Source organism: Alternaria rosae (genome assembly GCF_020736505.1).
Source record: "Alternaria rosae strain MPI-PUGE-AT-0040 chromosome Unknown BKA58scaffold_7, whole genome shotgun sequence".
NCBI classification, from domain to species: domain Eukaryota; kingdom Fungi; phylum Ascomycota; class Dothideomycetes; order Pleosporales; family Pleosporaceae; genus Alternaria; species Alternaria rosae.
Genome location: NW_025763576.1, coordinates 1,854,785 through 1,875,851, shown reverse-complemented (window position 1 = coordinate 1,875,851; position 21,067 = coordinate 1,854,785). Strand labels below are relative to the sequence as shown.

At 52.5% G+C, this 21,067-nt stretch overlaps 10 protein-coding genes across 10 annotated transcripts; 7 read left to right on the top strand and 3 right to left on the bottom strand.

Annotated features, from left to right (window-relative positions):
• Nucleotides 1-51: 51 nt before the first annotated feature.
• On the top strand, nucleotides 52-1,149 carry BKA58DRAFT_422598 (uncharacterized protein). The gene is made up of 3 exons (XM_046172831.1): nucleotides 52-576; nucleotides 648-742; nucleotides 794-1,149. The coding sequence occupies exons 1-3, from the start codon at nucleotides 384-386 to the stop codon at nucleotides 848-850; spliced, it is 345 nt and encodes a 114-aa protein (XP_046023653.1). The 5' UTR covers nucleotides 52-383; the 3' UTR covers nucleotides 851-1,149.
• Nucleotides 1,150-1,205: 56 nt separating this feature from the next.
• On the bottom strand, nucleotides 1,206-2,386 carry BKA58DRAFT_430822 (thioesterase-like superfamily-domain-containing protein). The gene is made up of 3 exons (XM_046173072.1): nucleotides 2,219-2,386; nucleotides 2,138-2,165; nucleotides 1,206-2,080 (listed from the first exon to the last, which is right to left on the bottom strand). Exons 1-3 carry the CDS (start codon nucleotides 2,307-2,309, stop codon nucleotides 1,306-1,308), a joined length of 894 nt encoding a protein of 297 aa, XP_046023652.1. The 5' UTR covers nucleotides 2,310-2,386; the 3' UTR covers nucleotides 1,206-1,305.
• Nucleotides 2,387-2,537: 151 nt separating this feature from the next.
• On the top strand, nucleotides 2,538-4,736 carry BKA58DRAFT_364776 (uncharacterized protein). The gene is made up of 4 exons (XM_046168857.1): nucleotides 2,538-2,737; nucleotides 2,804-2,852; nucleotides 2,900-3,538; nucleotides 3,590-4,736. Exons 1-4 carry the CDS (start codon nucleotides 2,687-2,689, stop codon nucleotides 4,516-4,518), a joined length of 1,668 nt encoding a protein of 555 aa, XP_046023651.1. The 5' UTR covers nucleotides 2,538-2,686; the 3' UTR covers nucleotides 4,519-4,736.
• An 11-nt stretch (nucleotides 4,737-4,747) lies between these two features.
• On the top strand, nucleotides 4,748-5,492 carry BKA58DRAFT_389005 (uncharacterized protein; the record flags this gene model as incomplete). Its single annotated transcript, XM_046170705.1, has 2 exons — nucleotides 4,748-4,769; nucleotides 4,822-5,492. The coding sequence occupies exon 2, from the start codon at nucleotides 4,842-4,844 to the stop codon at nucleotides 5,487-5,489; it is 648 nt and encodes a 215-aa protein (XP_046023650.1). The 5' UTR covers nucleotides 4,748-4,769; nucleotides 4,822-4,841.
• A 528-nt stretch (nucleotides 5,493-6,020) lies between these two features.
• Nucleotides 6,021-6,593, top strand: BKA58DRAFT_441990 (ribosomal protein L36e; the record flags this gene model as incomplete). The annotated part of the gene is made up of 4 exons (XM_046173870.1): nucleotides 6,021-6,078; nucleotides 6,164-6,263; nucleotides 6,344-6,425; nucleotides 6,513-6,593. The coding sequence occupies 4 exons, from the start codon at nucleotides 6,021-6,023 to the stop codon at nucleotides 6,591-6,593; spliced, it is 321 nt and encodes a 106-aa protein (XP_046023649.1).
• Nucleotides 6,594-7,278: 685 nt separating this feature from the next.
• Nucleotides 7,279-8,402, bottom strand: BKA58DRAFT_319506 (PITH domain-containing protein; the record flags this gene model as incomplete). Its single annotated transcript, XM_046167720.1, has 3 exons — nucleotides 7,279-8,059; nucleotides 8,116-8,263; nucleotides 8,324-8,402. 3 exons carry the CDS (start codon nucleotides 8,400-8,402, stop codon nucleotides 7,279-7,281), a joined length of 1,008 nt encoding a protein of 335 aa, XP_046023648.1.
• A 513-nt stretch (nucleotides 8,403-8,915) lies between these two features.
• BKA58DRAFT_215684 (GLUT4 regulating protein TUG-domain-containing protein) lies at nucleotides 8,916-11,205 on the top strand. The gene is made up of 2 exons (XM_046166148.1): nucleotides 8,916-9,200; nucleotides 9,250-11,205. Exons 1-2 carry the CDS (start codon nucleotides 9,064-9,066, stop codon nucleotides 10,757-10,759), a joined length of 1,647 nt encoding a protein of 548 aa, XP_046023647.1. The 5' UTR covers nucleotides 8,916-9,063; the 3' UTR covers nucleotides 10,760-11,205.
• On the top strand, nucleotides 11,206-13,482 carry BKA58DRAFT_215685 (uncharacterized protein). The gene is made up of 2 exons (XM_046166149.1): nucleotides 11,206-11,651; nucleotides 11,705-13,482. Exon 2 carries the CDS (start codon nucleotides 11,705-11,707, stop codon nucleotides 13,445-13,447), a length of 1,743 nt encoding a protein of 580 aa, XP_046023646.1. The 5' UTR covers nucleotides 11,206-11,651; the 3' UTR covers nucleotides 13,448-13,482.
• Nucleotides 13,483-15,503: 2,021 nt separating this feature from the next.
• BKA58DRAFT_441985 (uncharacterized protein) lies at nucleotides 15,504-16,149 on the top strand (the record flags this gene model as incomplete). Its single annotated transcript, XM_046173869.1, has 2 exons — nucleotides 15,504-15,906; nucleotides 15,962-16,149. The coding sequence occupies 2 exons, from the start codon at nucleotides 15,504-15,506 to the stop codon at nucleotides 16,147-16,149; spliced, it is 591 nt and encodes a 196-aa protein (XP_046023645.1).
• BKA58DRAFT_215679 (uncharacterized protein) lies at nucleotides 16,075-20,214 on the bottom strand. Its single transcript, XM_046166147.1, has 4 exons — nucleotides 19,759-20,214; nucleotides 19,590-19,709; nucleotides 19,448-19,540; nucleotides 16,075-19,396 (listed from the first exon to the last, which is right to left on the bottom strand). Exons 1-4 carry the CDS (start codon nucleotides 20,044-20,046, stop codon nucleotides 16,523-16,525), a joined length of 3,375 nt encoding a protein of 1,124 aa, XP_046023644.1. The 5' UTR covers nucleotides 20,047-20,214; the 3' UTR covers nucleotides 16,075-16,522.
• Between the last annotated feature and the right edge of the window lie 853 nt (nucleotides 20,215-21,067).

The following is a 21,067-nucleotide window of genomic DNA, read 5'->3' as shown; positions in this document are numbered from 1 at the left end:
GCATGGCCTTCAGCCTCATGCGAGCTAGCTGGATCGTGCCTGGCGGGGTGGATCTTTGGTTTGTGCGACGACCGCGGGAGCTTTGCCTAAAGCACAAGGCCATGACGCGATCATCGCGACGACAAAGTGACGCTTCTCCGCCGTATGCTATTGGGTACCTGACTTTGGAGGGAAAACAACGCCTAGATCTCTAGACTCGCTGCACTACTTGCTTCTTCTCCACATTCCAAGGTTTCCATTGACTGTCCCTACTTCGTGCGTCACACCACCCAGCACGACACACAGCACCTTCCACTTCATCTCTGTTCCTCCAAACCTCCAGCCTTACCTTCTTTCACTCCCATCTCGTCAATTGAAAGCAGACAGCAGGACAAACAGCAATCATGTCGCCTCTCTCTGTTCCTAAAATTTTCATGGCTGGCGGCGCGGTCGGCTTCGGCTACTACCTCTTCATGCGCCAATACTGGTTCCCCAACCCGTACAAGACACAGGGCGTCCAGAACATTGAGGATCGCTTCTCAGCTGGCGGAGGTCACCCTACGCACACACCTGCTGGAGGAACCCAGCGCGGTACGGGTACAATGAGCTCCCCAGACTTAAAACCCTGGAAGTACATAAAACGGGGTTTGCTGACATTCACTCTGTAGGTTCTGCGACCGCAAACGAAGGAAGGCACGACGGCCCAAGCAAGGGTCCAGACTCAGAGCACTTCAAGAAGAACATCAGCGAACAGCAGAGTGAGGTATGTAGAACACTGGTTTCGATGACCAGAGACCGTGCTAACGTGTAATAGCCTGTCTGGCCGAGCAAATTCAACGAGATACAATACAACAACCCCAAGGGCAAATAAGCGACTCCGAACCGATCGAGCAGACACAAAAGCATGGCAATATATAGCCAGGGGGCATTGGGCATCTGATGAATGGCATCATTGGCGTTTGGCAGATAGCGATGCACAACAGCATCCTGTAATTTTTTAAACCCCTCACTGTTGCGGCCAGTTGAGCGCAATGGGGCCTCCAGATAATCGAGAAATGACAAAACCAATATTCCAAGGCGCACCCGATGCCGTGCCATTGTCATCAATGCCCGGTACTTACTGATGTCCATGCTGTTCCGCGTAGCTGTGGAAGAGCAACTACACATGCTGGGATCATATTGACGAATAAGCAACGTCACACCGCAGCAAAACGAACCGAGGTGGTGCAGCGGAGAGATTCAGCAAGACAGTGTTTACACGCGCCGGCTATTTGAAAAGTGCGAGGTATACAAATGCCGGTGGTTATGTACGAAAGAGACCAAGGCCTATATCTTCGCATTGCCCGTTTTCCTTGCGGCTGTGTTTCTACTAGCATCCAACACAAATGCTACATGATGGCTCAAAGCCACCAGATCGCCTTCAGCATCGTGCACCCACACTTCCAAGTCCATCCTACCGTTCGCCACCTTCTTCATCCCCGCCCTAACCTGCAGCCACTTGACTCCCTGCGGCGGCAGCGCTTTCTTGATGTCCAGATTCAGTAGGAGTGTTGGATACCAAAAGGGTCCTTCTCCTTCGCCCTTGATTGACTCAACCATCAGCGGGAACATGTCTGCGACAAAGCCGACCGATGAATCCGTGAAGTTTGTCCCATCAGAGAAGCAGATCCACTCATCAGCGAGATGCTTTAGGCTTCGTCCTTCCCGAGGGAAATAAAACTTCACCCTCTTCGTCGCTTTTCTGAAGTTGGCGTGCGGCAATTCTGGTTGGAGCTTCCAGTTTGTATCTTCATCATTTTCCAGCTTTGTCAGGTCGACTGACGGGACGGGCGGTGAAAGCTTATATCCGACATCTTGGGTGAAGCCCTTTTCCGTATCCATATTGGAATTTGTGACGTACGCGACGACTTCCTGTCGGCCGTCTTGCTCCATGGTCACATGTACGATAGACGTTTGGCGACCAAGTTTAACATCGTCGACTTTGTATGTTGCGGGCCCGGCTTGGGTCCGTCTCAGGAACTCAATGTGGAGAGCTATGGTATGTGGCTGGTTCTGCTTCGCCAAAGTTGTGCTGAAATGTGTTTTGACTACCTCCAGTATGCTAGGAAGTCGAGATGTGGTTAGTCAAAGGTGTGAAGCAGAATGCGATGGGTCTTACCATCCTGTAACGTAGCCACCATTAGGAACTGTTGCCGTTAGTAAAAGCGGACGATGTTATCTCTGCTGGGGTCTAAAATACCGCTTCCGATGCTCCAATCATCGTGTAATGTGCATGAGTAGGTGTTGGAGGACAGTTTCTGTACTGCAGTAGCTTCTTCCCAAATCGGCATCTTGATAGGCTGATAATGCAGAAATTTCTTGTGTTTGGAGAACTAATAGGTCTTTATTGTCAGACTATCGATGTTTGAGGTTGTCGCAATGCCGTTGACCTCGGGAGGCCATGTGCAGCTATCGCGCCGCTAACGCCAAAAACAGAAAGAACCTCGGTCATGGTTGCACGGAGTTGTGGGGTTTACCCCGGTCGACTAATCATGACCAGCCGTCTCAATGCGCTGCGTCTGCCCTCGGTATTCCCAGGTCAGTTAGAACGCGACGGGCTATGTCCGTCTTCTCGTTCTGGCATCCTTCTACTTTTACTCTACTCCCTCCATAAGATTCCTTGGCTCGGTACTGATCATCATCACGACACCGATCTTCAACCACTAAGATGCCGTCCGAAAGCCAGTACCCTAGCTTGCCGATTCCAGACGTTGATCTGGTAAGTTTAGCATTCGGAGATAAGCTCTTTTGTGGAACTAATGCTGACATTTGTCTTTGATCATAGTGGGCGTTTCTCTTCGAAAGGAATGACAGGCCGTATGCAGATGACAAAGGTGTGTTCTCATGTTTTGTCAACATAAGTAATCACTAAGACGAATAGTGATCTACTTTGATCCGTACACTAAGCGTTCCTACACATACGCCCAGGTCAAAGATGCCGCTATCAACTTTGGTAAAGGGCTCAAGGCACTCTGGGACTGGCAGAAAGGCGATGTCCTCGCTTTGTACACACCTAACTGCATCGACACACCAGCGATAACATGGGGTTGCCACTGGGCAGGCGGGATCCTGTCTCCAGCCAACCCAAATTACACGGTCGATGAACTTGCATTTCAACTCAAAGACTCTGGTGCTAAGGGCTTGGTAACACAGCTACCTTTCATCAAGAATGCGCAAGAAGCGGCAAAGAAGGTCGGCATTCCTCTTGATCGGGTGATCGTGATGGGCGACCAGAAGGATCCTTCTTACCAAGTCAAGCACTTCACCAGTATCATCAACACAGCTGGGTCGTCGAAATGGCGGAGAACAAAGGCCAGCAACCCATCAGAGGACCTTGCATTTTTGGTCTACTCCAGCGGAACGACAGGTCATCCCAAGGGTGTGATGTTGACCCACCGCAACATTGTCGCCAATACGATGATGATCAAAGCCGCGGAGGCTGGTAAACTGCAGCCCACAGGAGGACCAACTGGCGAAGGCGACAAACTGCTGGCTTTCCTGCCATTCTTCCATATTTACGGTAAGTTCCTGCATGTGCTCATCTAGATGATTCTCAACTGACTTCGACTAGGTCTCACGTGTCTGATCCATCAAAGCTTGTATTCTGGCCTCCAACTCGTTGTAATGCCGAAGTTCGACCTGGAGGACTTCTGCAAGTTCATTCAAGAGCTCAAGATCACATTTGCGTATGTGGTCCCACCGATCGTTCTGCTCTTGAGCAAACACCCTCTGGTATCGAACTATGACTTGAGCTCGATCCGGATGATGAACTCTGGTGCGGCACCTTTGACGAGAGAGCTTGTAGAGGCAGTTCACAGCAGACTGCAGATTCCTGTCAAACAAGGATACGGTCTCTCCGAAACCAGCCCAACAACACATACCCAGCCCTGGGAAGACTGGGACAAGACCATTGGATCTGTGGGCAAGCTTCTGCCCTACCAAACAGCGAAGTACATGTCTCCAGAGGAGAAGGAGATGGCAGTGGGTGAGGTTGGAGAACTGTGGATCAAGGGCCCAAATGTCTTCAAGGGCTACCTCAACAATCCCGAGGGCACTGCGCACGCAAAGACAGCAGACGGGTACTTCAAGACAGGCGATGTCGGATACCAAGACAAGGACGGAAACTTCTTCATCACCGACCGCGTCAAGGAGCTCATCAAGTACAAGGGATTCCAGGTGCCACCTGCTGAACTGGAGGGTATCCTGGTCTCGCACCCGAAGATCAATGACGTAGCGGTCATCGGAGTCTACTCGAAAGACGATGCCTCGGAACTACCACGCGCCTACGTCGTACCCAAAGATGGATTGGGCAAGACGGACGAAGACGCGAAGGAGATCATAGACTGGTTGAGCGCCAAGGTCGCGCATCACAAGAGACTCCGCGGCGGAATTAGATGGGTTGATGAGATTCCAAAGTCTGTAAGCGGAAAGATTCTCAGACGGATGCTCAAGGTGAAGGCGCAAGAGGAGGAGGATAACAAGGCGAAAGCGAAGTTGTAGACTACCTTTACCTTGTATCAATAGGCGCGAAATATTTCAGGTGTACCACCTATCTCTTACCAGCTGGGCCATTGCGACCTCATTTGACTATCAGTTCCTTTCAGTTCCTCTTGACCGTCTTCTTCCTTGTCTCCTCTACTCATCTAGCCGAGAGGTATCGCTCTCTACCTATTCAGCCTGTGACAAGCTTCCAGAACAACCAGCTACTAGTGTAGTCGGCGTACGAGATCAAACAACAGCATGCAGAGTAGGTCGGACTTTGATAAGAGACCACGTTACACTTCCGAGCTGACCCTGCTGCAGGTCCAAAGTCTAACACGGCCATGCCTACCCCCGCCCTCAAGGGTACGACCAAACGCAAAGCAGAAGTCATCATCGACCTCGAAAATATGCCAGAGAAGAAGGAAGTCAAGCCGTTCAGACCAGCCAGCAAAAGTACAGAAGACAAGGAAGAAGAAGCCTTCTTCCAGGTGTCTGTCACAGCAAATGCCAAGTTCGACAAGATCCCAATTGCTTTGCGCAACAAACTCGAGGCAGGCTGTCAAACAGCCTTCTACAAACACATGTTTTCCCTCAAAGCTGGCACGATGCCGGAGTACCGCCAGCAATATGAGGTCTGCCTGGGGTTGCGTACACGCACGTTGTCTATGAAGTTCGAAACCACGGTTGCCGTTCCGAACGTCTTGGATCTCAGCATGGCTAACGCTGCACTGTTGGACTACTTCACCAAGCACTTCAAAGGTACACATCGTCTGCTGACCAAGGAGGCGTGCGTCGAGCTCAAGAGTCAGGGGGGTCTACTAAATCCGGATTTCATTGAGTTGTATGCTGTTCGACATGGCGAGTTGGGCTGGGGTTTCGATGCCGGTGGCTGCCTGTCGCTGTATATTACTGTCGTGGTTGACCACAAGTTGAAGGAAAGGGTTTTGTACGTCAAAGCTGGTGGGGTTAAACTCGAGGAAGAGAAGTAAGGCATTGAGAGGAGCGTGCAGAGCCCCGAGCGCAGATTGAAAGGATCAAATTTCGTTTGCAATGCGGTAGTGGTGACCTCTGATTTATGGTCTCGGAGATAGTGAGGGCCTTCTCAGCCATTGACCGAATGGTCGACGAGGGATTTTTGCGGGGCCATTCTTGCTGCATCTTTTACTTGGACAATTGGAACTGCGAATGTCAACACTGGACATCAATGATGTTCGTTCGCATCCGGGGTGGAAATGTGGCATGGTTCTTTTTCTGTGCCTGTGAAGCTGTTTAAGACTGGACGGTGGTGATGGCTCACAACAAATCATCACCGAAGACAGTCTGCGCATACAAGTCTTTCAGTAAGGAATGTAATTCAAGCCTTTGGTTGATGTTCGTGACTGCCGTCCACAGACATCGGAGAAGGCACGTGCCTGCTTACAGCTAGCGCCATCTTGGCACCACCGCACAGCCGAGCCAAAATTACCCTCTAGAATCTCGCGACTCTGAACCCATCTATCGACAACATCACGACCGTCACGATGCCGAAAGAAGTCAAGCAGAAGTCTGGCCTCATCGTTGGCCTTAACGCCGGCCACAGTACGTCTCCCCGCTCGCCGCTCTCGATACGCACCGACCGCTACATTTGAGAAAATTCGTGGATGGAGGCTAACACGGTCTACAGAGGTCACCCCCAGGACCCCCGCTCCCAGGATCTCGAGGAGGAAGGGTTTCCTGTCGAAGCGCACTGCCTTCGTCCGTGAGATCACCAAGGAGGTTGCCGGGTACGTTCCAATCCGAACTTTTCTGCAGAGGGACTGCGCAGTTATTTGTCGAACAGCCCGCTAACTTGACGTGTCTACAGTCTTGCCCCATACGAGAAGCGCATCATCGAATTGCTCCGAAACTCCAAGGACAAGCGTGCCCGCCGTCTAGCGAAGAAGAGGGTACGTCTCCCACCCTAGCACATACCACGACCGACCTCCTACCCGCTCCGGCACATCCAAGTATGAACATCAACTAACACATCACAGCTCGGTACCTTCGGTCGCTCAAAGAGAAAGGTCGACGAGATGACCCGCGTCATCGCCGAGTCCAAGCGCGCTGGTCACTAAACGGTTCACGAAACGCGGTGGATGAAGCAACACGGCGGACGAACGACCGACTTACTTTCCGATTTCTTCCTGGGTGTTCGGTCTCTTTTCACAACGGGCGGCTCGATACGATCTCGGAACGTCACAACATACCACAAAAAGTATGACACGATTCATCGGAGTATGGCAAATGGACAATGATGGTTCCTGAACGTACCTAGCATGTGTCACTCAAAATCATGAAATGTGACGATTGGTTCACGCCAAACCAACCTGTCCCAGTGCACCTATGCGCGTGAGGTGCTGATGCGTTGATGCCTACTTAGCATGGATGTCAAATTCCTACTCTATTGCCCTTATCAATGGCAGAGTAAGGGCCGAGAAATGCTTATATTGAAACGCGCCTTGCTCGGAGACGAGACTGCTCAGGCTTCACACTTCCTTGTGTGGGTGAGGCCTCGAGCAGAGGCGTGGACATTTCAGATATTTACGTGATATCTTCTATCAAGTCCGAAACGATTTACGACGTGAGACAGCACATGCAGCTTACTCGATTGTCTTCAGGCAACAGCATCAATGACAGAGTATTTCATATCGTTTGCGGGAATCGAACATCATGCATTAATCGTAATTCTGTCAAAGCCAGTAAATGCTCCAAGATGACTCCATGTAACTCTGCTGGCCACAATTATGACATCGTAGTCATCTAGTCGTCGTGACCGATCTTCTCCAGTTTGCCAATCTCGCGCTTCTCGCCAGTCTCGCCAACGAACCTGATACGGTCGATACGCGTCTTCTCGCTATCGCCCTCGGCGTCCGCGACAAACAGTACTAACGAGTAGACGTTCTGGAACTTGACGAACCGCAGTTCAAGCTTGGCCGTTTGTGTCTGCTCATCCCAATCTGACGGCTTCAGCTCGATCGTCTGAGTCGCTGGAATGTCCTCCGCCTCTTCGAATCCCAGATTATTTGCCCGGTTGGTCCAGACGTGAATGGTCTTTGGCCGTACTGGCGCCTCGTCGTCGTCTTCGTCGCCGGACACGCAAGAGGTGATGTGGATAGTGTGGACCTTCAGGTTGGCCATGAAGGGTACGTACAGCATAAGCTGGTTGTCCACATCGCTCTCTACCCAGTCCTTCTTGCCTTCTGAACCGGTGGCCGCGCCCTTGCCCTTGTTGAGCGAGCTCGGTTGTGATGTCTCGAATAACGTCTTGACGGTGCCGAAATCGCTGTCCGCGTTGAGGAGATCGAGACCCCGTGGGTCCACGGAATCGGTCACGTCGGTGTATCCGCGTGGTAGACTGGCGCCTATCCACGGTCCGCTTCCACTGCTGCTGCCTCCTGCACCAGAGGCGCCACTGTTCCCCTTTCCATCGTTCTCTGCCTCTGTGGCGAGGGTTTTGATCGCCTCGGAAAGCTGCTGTGGATTCGAGCCGGCGTACTTCTTTATCTGCTGGTTGTTCTTGTAGATGATGAACGTTGGGGTACTAACAAGCGTTAGAAAGCGCTCAAACATGTTGACGTGCTTGAGGAATGTGCATACTTGGTGACGTTGTAGCTCTGTGCAATCTGCGCTTGCTGTACTGTGCTGACTTTGGCGAAGGCGATCTGTCCGGGCCGAGTGAGCTGACCGGCTAGTTGGTCGTATACGGGCGCAATCGCTTTGCTGGATGTGTTTTCTTCATTGTAGACTGCAAGTACCACACATTAGCATCCGAAGTTTGCCTCGTAGATGCCGGGTCGCTGCTTACAATTGATTACTACAATGCGCGAAGAAGAGAGCAGCTCGCTCAGTACTGCAGGCCTCGTGATTTCGATGACCCTAGACATGGCTGTGGGTGTATTTGGGAGCTGGTGATGTTGTCTGTAGAAGAGGCGCGACTTGCACAGAAGGAAGCGCCCGACAATGAGTGGGGCGCCACCAGCGCGGGGTGGTGGCATTCCGTCACCGACGTGTGTACCTAGGCCGGGTCCCATCTGCGGGCACCGACACTTGAACACGCGGCAAGGCCACCTCGAAGCTTCCAGAAAGACAAAGCTGCAATCGCGAACAGCCGCCCGAACATCTGCTCCCTCAGCATCACTGGAGCCTAGGAAGACGACCACTTGCCGAGTCTATAACTATTCCATCGCCGTCGGAGCAACGTCCTCGCCATCGCGCGGCAACCACGTCTTTCACCACCGACCGCGGTGACTGCGCTGTAAACCCATACAAGCCTACGAAGGATTGGTAAGCGCCCCTACTGGCGTTGACCGTCCGCGACACTGTGAACATCCACCTAATCGCCTCTATGGCAGGCCCAAACAATCTGCTACTTAGTTTCGCCGAAGCAAAGCTTCTACACATCGCCAGCATTATCCTCCTGGTCGAACGAAGCGACGCCACCCGAAGAGCCCATAGCTGGAACTGCTGGTACTCCCGCGCCATTTTGATAGCAAACGCGCCCGCTGCTTTCCTTCTCGCCCACGGCCTCTACCGACTCCTACGCGCATGATGTCGCATGTCGTAGTATTCAACTCGTATGCGAGGACTTTCAAGATCCCGACTACGCCCACCAAGTACTTGACAGAGGTACGGGATGAGGCATGCCAAAAGTTTGGTGTCAACAAGGACCAGTTCACGCTCAAGTAGGTCAGAACATAACCATGCCTTAATTCACTGCTGACCAGTGTACAGATACAACAACAAACCCATATCCCTATCGCAACAAATACGGCTCGCAAACCTCCCCCAAGGCGCCCGACTAGAACTCGTCCAAGCCTCGCGATCACCCACCGTCATATCCGTAGCGCTCCAGCTCCCCGCGACCGAGAAGAACGTACGCCTCACAAGCAAGTTCGCGAGCAACACTTCGTTATGGGAGATCTTGCGACACTTTGAAAGTGGGCAGGGGACCAACTACAACTTCACACAGCGCGGCATCCCCGAGATGAGCGGCGCATCCGGTGCTGGCAGGCTACACTACGAGCAACCTGTTATCACTGTCATGCCAGGTCACAAGGAGCAGGCCAACTTTGTTGAGCTACAACAGACTCTCAGTCAGCTGGGTTTTGATAGCGGCTCAGCATTGTTAAAGCTGTCCTACAGGAATAGCGGAACGCCGCTGGAAGAGGCCATGGCACAGATAACGCAATACTTCAAGTCCAGCGAGCCTGCGTCTGCCGGTGCCGAAGGCGCACATGCTTTGACATCTGATCAATTAGCCTCAATACCAGATCCTGCCCAGGCAGCTCCGGAGGCGACAGAAGTCGTAGCAGGCGAAACTGTTCGCGACGAAGAGCCCGATCCAGAACCGATGGAGGTCGATTCCAAACCGGCCGCTAAACCTACACAAGAGCCCGAGGTGTCTACCGAGAACAACGCGGCTGAGAACGTGGAGAATACTTCCCCAGCGGCAGCATTGGCTGCGGCAACGTCAACAGCGTCGTCCGCACCCGTAGAACCCGTTCAATCACCAGCACCGACCTCCCAAACTTTGTCACAGCCATCCGAACAATCTCGCAACGTCCAGATCTTCTCTGCGCCAACATCGTCCACCCCACAAGCAGCGCGAAACGCATTCAATGAGAACGACTACCTCCCCACTATTGAACACGCAAAAGCACACCAAAACGCGTTGTTGACCAAGACACGGAATACGCGTCTGTTGTCTGACAAAGAGTTGGAGGAGCAAGAAAAGGAGCGGCAGGCCAAGATCGACGCTGCAGCCGAGAAGGGCGGCGCACTTCGCATTCGAATGCCGGACGGTGCGCTCATTCAGATGAGCTTCAACAAGACCGATACTGCCGTCGGCCTTTACGACTTCGTACGCGGCTTCCTAGAGAAGAAGAATGAGCCCTTCCAGCTCAAGAACACGGGTCCAACAGGTCGACTCGTCCTCATTCCCCAGGACAACAAGCGCTTAGTGCACGATTTACGCTTCTTCAACAACGAGCTCATCACGTTTCAATGGGCAGACAACGCTAGCGCTGAGGCAAGAGCAAGCCGACATACGCTCTCGCAGGAATGGCAAGCGAAGGCGCAGGCGCTTAAGGTCGAGGAACCGGTACGGGAAGAGAAGGCTCAGCCGCAGGCTTCTCAGGGCCAGACGGTTGCCGAGGGTAAGCGCAAGGCTAACATGAGCAACGAGGAGAAGGAGAGCAAGTTAAAGAATCTGCTCGGGAAGGGCTTGTTCAAGAAGAAGTAGATGTGTTGCAGATGGGGATGGGATCTTAGACATTCACGTGTTTCCGGACGAGCATTTTCAGGGAGTTTGGCATCGGCGACGGAGCGCTTTCTTCTGCAGTGCAGTGTATCCTGCCACTTAGAAACTAGTCATTAGTAGCAGTCAAGGATCATGATCAGGAAGATCACAAAACTCCGTTTGCATGATTCCACTCAGCATGAAGAGCTGCCAATTGGTATCGAGGAGTCTAATGTCGCATGTCGGGGTGGGTCGATGATGCACTTTCCCAGGTTGTCAACTAGCGGAAGACGCTTACCAGGGCTGAACCTCGAGTGAACATCTCTCCTTCCTTTCGACACCATCACAGTATCATCATCATCTGCACAGTTTGCTCTAGCAAGAACTACATTATGAAACGCCCTCGTCGATTCGATAGATTCGTCATTGACAATGATTATGGCTGACAGCCTGTGTTCTCGTTCACCGCGCGCCGCAGTCGGCACCAAGCGGCGAAGGTCGCCTTTGCTCCTAGTAAACACATGTGGATTGGGGGACGCATAAGAGCATGGAAGCTGTGGCAGCTATGATATGATGACCTCGACATGTCCTTGAAACGCCTCCATTGTCAACTGAACTCGCACGGGCGCCAGACCGTAGCATCCACTAAAGTTTTGTCTTCACCTTCGATCACGTTTGCATGACTGGATACAGCGTGCATGCTTGACGTTACAAGACAACGAATCTCTCCTTCACTGTGCACCACAATAGCCAGATTCGGTCGTCCTGCCGCCCGAGCTAGCAGCAAGTCACCCTCACCTTCACCACGTGTGCGGCAGTCTCGACAGATAGTCACTGTCTTCAGCTCGATGGCTCCATTGCCTAAACACGACAACCCAACAATTCCGCAGACACGGTACGTTCGCGGCGCCGAACCTGTCCAGCAGATACTGGCACTAAAACGAGCAGATGCAACCAGAATACACCATCTTAAGCTCCGATTCAAGCAGCTCGGGCGACGACGACGATATCATCTTCGTCCGATCGGTCGAAAAGCCACGCGCCTCGAAGGGCAACAATCGTCCAGCCAAAAAGCGCCCAAACCCCAAAAACGTCTCAGCTCAGGCGGTTTCCCCAAGCCCGGCGACCAGGAAGCGGAACGGCGGATATCAGGACACAAAGCGCACGAAAATCAACAACGCGTCGGCTCAGGCTGTCACTCCTAGCTCTACGGCCAGAAAGCGAAGCGACGGTGATCAAGCTACACCACGCGTCAACTCCAACAACATCTTCGCTCAAGCTCTCTCCCCAAGCCCTGCGGCCAGAAAACCAGTCAGTATTGGTCAAGGTCCAACGCATACAGAACCCTACGACTTCTCGACCTGGGCAGTCTCCTCCAGCTCTGCGGCTAGAGCGCAAATCGGCAATAGAGAGGCCTTGACGATTGCTGCTGAGATCAACACCACGACTCGTGGTTCAGGACAGAACGATACATCCATGCTCGCGACACGCAAAGTTCTGGAAGCAGCATTGGGCAAGGAGGCTTTGGAAAGCCAAGAGAAATCACTCGTGGAAAAGCAAAAGCGTACTGATCAGTATATTGCGCGGCTGGAAGAAGCAGTCAAGCAGAAGGGAGGAGTAAATGTTTCGCACAACCTCATCGCCCAGGATCATATAGCCATGTTGAAGGCGAGGTATGAGACAACGGAGAAAATCGCCTCGACAGAGATCAAGATACTTCGCGAGAGTAACAAGAAGCTCACAGAGGACAAGACAAAGCTTACGCGCAGTATCAAGCTAGTTCGAGACGGACATGGCGCTGTGGAGGCCATGGCACAAGAAGACGCTAGCGCGGAGATTCAGATACTTCGTGAGAACAACGAGAAGCTCTCTGATGAGAAGAGCCAACTTTTGCGCAGCATCAGTGTCATCCAAGACGAGACTCGTATGTGGAAGACCAAGGCAAAAAAGAAAGAAGCTGCCGGAGAAGATCTGGAGATACTGCGTGAACGCAACGCGAAGCTCACAGGAGAGAATGCTGAACTTGTACGCAATGTCGAGCAACTCAAAGACGAGCACAGTACTCTGCGGGCCAATGTCTCCGCCTTGACACTGGACATCTGCGAGCAGAAGAAGCTCTTCGCGTCCAAAAAGATGCGACGATCCAATGGAGACGTCAAGGTCGCCACAACTGAGACTAAGAAACTCAAGAATGAGATCAAACGCTTCAAGGCAAGGAACAAATGGTTGACTGAGCAAAACACCGACTTTTCCGGCAAACTCGCGGAACTGGATACTGAGCGCCGTACCACTCTCGACTACCAGAAAGCCGCAAAACAGTCAGCAGAAGAAACTTCACTCGCACGTGAGCGCATCGGGAAATTGCAACAACAACTCGCCAAGCTGGATCAAGATTTCCGCGAGCGAGGTGAACAGCTTACCGAGCTTAGCCGGGACGCCGAGTCGAAGCGCAAGATCAAGAATCAGAATAAGGCAGCCATCAAAGCTAAGGGCCTGGTACAGACGCGTATGGTAGGTATGTTCACGAACTATCGGAACCTCTTCAAGAAGAACAAGGCTCTGCTGGAGAAGCTGAATTCGACGGCTGAGGCGGGAGCAGCTGGTCAGGAAGGAAAGACGTACCGCAAACAGCTGAAACTGTTGAAGGGTCTGCCGCTGAAGAAGCTGAGCGAGTTCAAGAGTCAGGACTAATCAACTTTGTCGGCGGCCGTGTACGGCGAGGAGGTTGTCGGGCTCTTGTGACAGACTTTCGTCGCGGTGCTACAAGCGGGCGTCTATCAGGTGGTTTGCTCTTATGAGGAGAGACACTTGATGTACATCATCATTCATGTTGGTATGCAAGCGCAGGAGATTGTCCGCGCTATCATGGCAGCAGCCCTTCCTGTCTTCCAGACTGGAATGTTGGCTTTCGAGAGTATGAGCATGAGCATCTCGTCGAGTAGCTAGTCCAGCCCTAATGTGTCTAATTCTCCTACATTTCTCTAACATCCAGCTCACTGTGACGTAGAACTAACGAGAAGATGCCGAAAGGCATCGCGGTACGGGATAAGTGTGAGATGAGGAGTGAACAAATGAATTCCTGTAACTCATAGCTAGAGCTGAGTAGGTGGCTGATATGCGTGACATGCAGATCGCGTCATCGGTCATTGTTCACAAGTTAGCACGTGTATTTGCTATTTGGCCCACGCGCAGCACTCATTGAGCTCAACTCAAACAATTTCCAGATTGGTACAAGACGATCTGTCTCTCGCCATCCCGTACTGTTCTTTCATCTTAGCACTACGTTATGTCCTCTTCACAACAAACCAAACAGAAGACCATGAAAACTACTCTCTAGCGCCTCCAAAACGAGATGAACATCATGGAGAACGAGAGGAAGGCCGTGACCGTTGCGGGTCCGGAATGGATTTACGAGAAGTTGAAGTGGATGGTGGAGAACGCGTTGGAGAAGATCACGAAGAGGATTGACGAGCTTGAAAAGTAGCTGATAGCCAGGATGGAAGGACTGGAAAAGGAAGTGGTTAGTTGAGACGTGGGGCAGATGGGTATTGTCTTTAGATCGGTGAATGAATTACCTCGACGTCTCGGCCACCAATCTTGTAGTAGTGATCATGAGCATAGTCATGATACAATAACTTAATTGGATTATCGCTAATGAAAAAAAAGGCCAAATCATTGTTAAGACATGCAATCGCCTCGTCACTAGGAGACCCTTCACATTGGAGGACGGGTATCGAGCTCATATCATGTCGTACCACGAATTCAGAAACCGCTGATTGGCCATCTAGTCATGCGATCCAGTCATTCGGTTTGTGGCAAACCTACAAGAGACGTAGTGTCGTAGCACTATAATATATCCGCTTTCTCACTTCTCCCTATTCTGTTCATCTTCACTCTCTTCTCCACAACGACGAGAAACACACGCCCAATGGACCACACAACCCCTCAGAAGAAAGATATAAAACCAGTCACCCAACCCGCCAAGGCTGCTAGGCAATTTCTCCTGGAGGACCTCAGTGCAATCAGAGCTGATATGAAAAGTCTTGCCCTACGATTCGATCATTTGGAACGCAATATCAAGGCCGCCAACAAAGCAGGAATAGACGGAAGACTCACTTCATTCACCAAGGCGATCGCCACCAGGAACCGTGATGAAAAGTGGGTTAGAGCTGAGGATGCCGAGCAATTGACCAAAGAGTTGAGGGAGGAGGAGGAGAGAATGAAAGACTCGGTATTTTACTGGTTCAAAGACTTGAAAGTATGGCTGAACAAGGGCTTAGCGAACGTAGAGGAGGCTGAGAAGAGGTCGCGTGAGCATCGAGATAGGGTGTCGAAGAAGATAGATGCGTTTACGCACGAGCAAGAGTAATTGGGGGCATAGGCGTTGGAGTAGACCAACTTCGCCTAGCATAATCGCAAAGAGCAGTTAGTGGTATTAAGATAAGTGACATGCGCATGGACAGGCCCAGAGCTCAGTGTATATCTCCGTGATCAAGACGTGAAGTCATGGGTTGAGCAAATATAATTCGTGATACTCTTTCAAAGAACATGTTGTAGCATCCATCTCGCTCCTCGCGGACAAGGCAGTTTGTCATGACTTGCGTACTGAATTACGAGAGAATTTCGACATCACTCTCCCACCAACTTGCATGTTCCATTGACTTCCGTTCATACAAACAGACAAACCAGGCCTTGCCATATACGTATACCACTGGATCAGCAAATGAAAAAACAGTAAGATCACAAAATGTCACTTCCCATCCAACCACTTCCTTTTCGTGAGGAGATCGAAACCCTGTTTAAACGCATCGCAGTCTTGCAGAAAGAACTCAACGAGAAGACAGATAGACTCCACTTCTTATATGGCTTCGAAATGAAGTCTGCTCCTTACACGCCTGCGCCGGTAGACGATGACAACGACAACGAAGAGGCCGAGAATGACAAAGATGGCGACGAGAACGAGGATGAGCAAGAAGTTGAAGGAAAGAAGACAGGCGTCAAGAACTCCGCCCTCAAGACGAGCGTCAAGAAATCAGCTGTCAAAAAGACAGTCATCAAGAAAGGTGGAAGCGAGAAGAAGAGACCAAGACGATGCAAACAGTGTAAAGAGCACTACCTGGAAGACAACGCTGCGTCTAACTTGGTGAATTGTAAGAAGTGCAGAGATGAGAACACAAAGATGTGGAATGAGGGACGGGCAAACAGGGAGCGAAAGCGGAAGGAGCGAGATGCAAAGAAAGCTACAGGGAGATGAAGTAGAAGGAGATGAAGTAGATCTAGAAGAGGACCTAGAAGAGGACCTAGAAGAAGACTCAGAGGAGGAGGAACAGGAAGCAAGGAACACCCAGCGCAAGCAACCTAAGAAGAAGGCTGGAAAAGCTGCTTCAAAATAGACTTAGCTTGTCACCATCATGTAGTTTCAAGTACAGCACCACCAAAACTCTCATATTCACCATCCCAAATGTAGATAACCTAAGATAACTTCCCCGTCCTCCTCCCCAATCGTTCATGTTCATGCCTGTCCAGGACCCAATCGCTCATGCCATGGTATAGTGCCCGAATGAATGACGCCAGTAAATGCTTCGACAAAGCTCGCTGAACCCGTTTTGATGCCGCTAAAAACAGAGGTGAAAACAAATATACGCTCGCCATGCTCTTAGCCCCCCAAAATAAGAATAGTCCAAGACTAAAGGAGTGTGATGCCCAAAACACCAAAGCAATAAAGCGATAATATAAAAGAAATATATGTTATGGTATGATGTCGTGTTAAATAAGAGGGCCCGCCATCATAGGACTTCCCCGCGTGTTGTTTGTTAGAGACGGCTCATATGCTCCAGGTGAGCCCGACGAACCCGGTCGTGGTCGGTAGTAGCTGTTTGCATACGCTGCGGGAGGAGCAGCATAAGCACCTTGTTGCGGTGGGAGAACGCCGGGTGGCGTAGAGTTCAGCATGTTGCGGTTGCTACGGCGTCGACCAAGCACTGGTGATGCAGGAGCACCTTGAACCGTCCCAGTGGAGTTGCTGGACTCGTTTGAATTACTCCTCACGTGTTGTGCTGTAGCTGGCTGCTGCATCTGAGGAGAGCCGGTTGGATTCGCCGGACGCTGGAAGCCTTGGGTGAAGGGATTGGTACGAGCGGGCACACTGGTGTCTCGCTGACCAAGTGCTTGTCTTCTGGTCTCGATAAGTTCTCGAGCCCGAATATTGCGTTCGTCCGGAGTCAGTCCGACGGAACGAGCAGCAGGTTGCGCAGGGGCTTGTACGTTCTGCGTAGGCGATGGGGGAGGTCTCCCATTGTCAGCCGTGCGCAAGGCTCGTGTAGATGGCTGGGGAGCGAGTTGGCGCCGCGATGGCTGAGGTCGTAGATTGAGACGTGATGGCTGAGGCCTCACACCTTGCGGCGGGTTGCCAGCCTCTCTAATATTGACGCGAGAGCTCGCTGGGCGCAAGGTAGCTACCGAAGACTGATCACGGAGAACTTGACGTGAGTTACGATTGCGCACACCACGTGCCTGCACGAATGCAGCCCAAGGGTTACCGCGCGCAGCAAAAGGAGGAAGAGCCGCACCCTGGACATGCAAGCCCATGGCAGCATGAGGAAACGCGTTCGCTGCGGCAAAGTTGCCAGAGTTCCTCCTGCTATTTGCCGAAGATGGGCGAGCACCGACTCGACTTATAGGACGATCTATCATGTCCATGGCTGCAGCTGCCTGTGTCTGTGCTATCGTATCGATGGAGTGTTGCGAAGAGGCCGAGGAACTTCCAGGGGTCAAGACGGCAGAACTATTGCTGTTGGAACCAACAGAAGGCGCACGATCAAAGCGGCTCATGTTGCCGGCATTGCCCATCGCTGGTAAGCCTGGTGACATGGCGCTTCGTCGAGGTGGCGATATTGGGAGTCGCGGATCCATGATATAGTTCGTGCCATTGTCCATAAGCGGCGTCCGAATGCGCGCAGGAGGTAGAAAGGGGGAATAAGCTTGCGCGGGACTGGGCCGATTTCTGTTCCTTGTTCGAGGGCGAGACAGCGGTGTCATGGTGCGTGGTTCAACGTCTATCAAGGCGCCTGCCATCTGGTGTTGTTGGAGAGCTTGTTGATGGGCAGCGAACATCCAGCTGATACGCGGATCGTATTCCCGGCGTTGCACGCGAGGAGCCCCTCGCCTGTGCCCTTGGGAATTATCCGAGTTATCATCAGTGTCCGCCTCGTTGGTTCCATCCGCAGCAGCAGGCCCCTGGTTGTAAGCACGAGCTGCAGGGTTTCGCAGATGGGCTTGTGAGCGGCGCGTCCGCAAGGTGTTCAGGGCTAGATCGACGTCGCCATCTTGGTCAGAGTCATCGTCGTCGGCTTCCCCATCTTCGTAGTGGGCTGTCGCGCTCGACAGGACAGAGGATCTTCGGCGGAGACCACGCGAGGTATTCAAGACGCGGACATTGGCGGTTCTGGAAGGCGGGCGTATTGGGGCACTAGGCCGAGGACGATCTGCAGTAGGTGTTAGAGAACCGCCCATTCGGCTTCTGTCATTTGAGTTCGCAAGCGGTTCCCACCCAACGGTCGTCCTTCCTCCATCGCTGTCATCTTCATCCTCTTCTCCCATCTCGTCGTCGTAGTCGCGTTGTAGCTCCCATCCCTCCTCTCGCAACAGTGCCTGTGTATCCTCGTCGAGCTCCTCAGTGGAGACGTCGGTGGATGTTGTTGACGCTGTCTCACGGGAGGATCTCGACCCGTTTGCCCGATGTAAGACACGGGTTTGAGCAGGATTCCTCATGCCCCTACGAACGGGCCCCTCGTCTTCCTCGTCTTCGTCTTCCTCCTCGACGGTGCTCGAGCGGTTTGATGATGACTCAGATTCGACGATGCGACGTGCTCGGACACGCGCTCTATTACCCGAAGGCTGGGCAGCAGGGCCAGGAGTGGACGATGCGGCGCTGGGTGAACTCGATGCGGGTACGGCCTCGTCATCGATAAAGTCGTTCATCGAAGAGTCCTCGTCCAGACCATCTTCGTCTTCCTCCTCGACCGTATCCATCTCGTCGCCGTACATGTCTGAGACTATACTCTGTGAGTAGGAGCGTCGGCTGCCGGCTTCGCTGTGCGTAATCGGTCGTCGTCTTGCGAATGCCGCTGCATTGGGTGCCATGCCAGCGTCCAAGAAGCGTCGCATCATGAAGGATCCTTGATCTGGTGGGTATGCGCCCCAGTCTTCCATGCCGTCTCCGTAACCGTCGTAGTCCGGGTCCTCCATGTCCATTTCGGCGTCGAGGTCGTCTTGATCGTGCTCTGACATCTCGTCCATGTCACTGAAGCCGGTGAAGCTGTTGCCCCACGAGACTTCGCCTGTCTCGTCGAATATCAGTCCGCAATGAGTGCATCCGCCGTCTTCCAGCTCCCAGGTACACAAAGGACATCGGTCAACTCCATCTTCTTGATCGCGCACGATTTGCAGTGACAGGCGGTTTTGGTGAGGCGGAAGCCTGAAGCAGCCTTTGAAGAGACCCCCAGCGCGGGGGTCCGCGTTATCCTTGTCCAGCTGTACAGCATCTGCCTCGTCTTTCTGCCACTTTTTGTGGTCTTCTATGCTCTCGCCCGTAGGTAGTAGTTCGGCTCGTGCAATGAAGACGCTCGTCATGTCTCGTATCTGACCAACTATGTTAGACGTCGTCGCTGAACGGCATGCACGCTGACTTACCACATAGGCGGGGGCGGGCAGGTCCTTTACGACGATGCGGCAGTCGGGGCATGTCTTCCGGGCCTTGTTGGCGACGAACCAAGTGCAGAGGCACTAGGCATGTTAGAGGATGGCATATTCGGTGGGAGGGTGCGCGTCTTACTGTATAGCAGTAGGTGTGCCCGCAGGATATGGTATACGGTTGGTAGAGTAAGCGGTCACAGATCTTGCATGTGAGATGCGTGCGAAGGCTGTCAAACTCCGACTTGAGCGCCTTGAGTTGCTGCGGACTGTTAGTCGATACACATGTCGTGCAATATAGAGCCGCATACTTCATCTGCGCGGCCCAGCTGTGGAGGCTCTTCCTTCTTGGTCAGCATCTTCTGTTTGAGGCTGTCTTTGCTTGCCGCCCGCGTCGGCTTGTCCTGGTCGATGAGTTTGGAGGCAGACCGGCTGGCAGTCGGCGTACTCCCGCGCCCGGCCCGTGAATTTGAAGGCATGCCGGTAGACTGTTGCGAGGCAGGCGCAGCATGTGACGTTGTGTTGGAGGATGATGCGATGGACGAGGCCGAATTCCTGGGGCGAGCGGTGGGCGGGGTTGGCGACGCTCGATTGTCCATGGCGGGCGGTGACTCTCTTTTCTCACGGCGAGGTGCAGCTGGGGGTTGAAAGACGGAGCATCTGCTCACATGGGACTTGCCCTTGTAGAGAAGAAAGACTATCGTTGGCAGTGGTTATGCATGCAGCAGCGGGTCTACTAGCCTAAGCATGTTGGCGCTCGGTCGCTGTTGCCCTTGCCCTCCGACCATTTGCCGCAGCAGCCGTTCACTATCGACCTTCACTCCATCCTTAGCGCCTGCCGTGGAAAATCACCACCCTCCAGCGCCAACCATCGCCAACCATCTCCATGACTATCTATGCTCTCATACCTGGTCTATGCTGATTGGACCTAGTGTTTCTATGGCAAGCTTGACACGCCAATGACGTGGGCCACGCGACTCGTCACGTTCCTGTCACATTCCATTTTCGCCCATGCCATCGTTCAACGTTTTTGCTTCACGTTCCTTTTGAACCTTTTCCCATTGAGCCGCGGTCCCAAATAACCACAGGTCAAAGACGCCAAAACCTGGTGCTCCCGGCGCACGAAAGAGAGCCTCTTTCTCCACAAGCTTTCTAGCTTTCGGCGCAGCACCACCACATGCAGACGCGGTCGAATTGTCTTTCATTGTCGCGCTCACAGCTCATACTTGTCTCCGCTCCGCTTCACTCAGAGTGCTGATCCTCGCTGTTGTTAGAGTCTTAGTGCTCGACACTTATCAGGTCCATGCATAGAGTCCACGAGAAGGAGTGCCTGTGATTGTAGGCGGGACCTTGTCGGCTCCTCTAATGCGAAGCGTGACAAGCATCCTGGCCGCACTGTTCAAGTGCGTAAGACGGGATATTCTTCAACATCATCCTCAAGCTGCGCACCACCCCGATCAAGTCATACAACCTGTACTGTGCACAAGACCGCCTAGCCTAACGAAGAGTGGTGGTCTCCTGCAATTGTAGTCCTGGCCAAATACGTTACCAAGGTACACGATCGCTTGTCAATCACATGCATGAAGCATACAACTCATGACTAGGGTGCTAGCACTATCT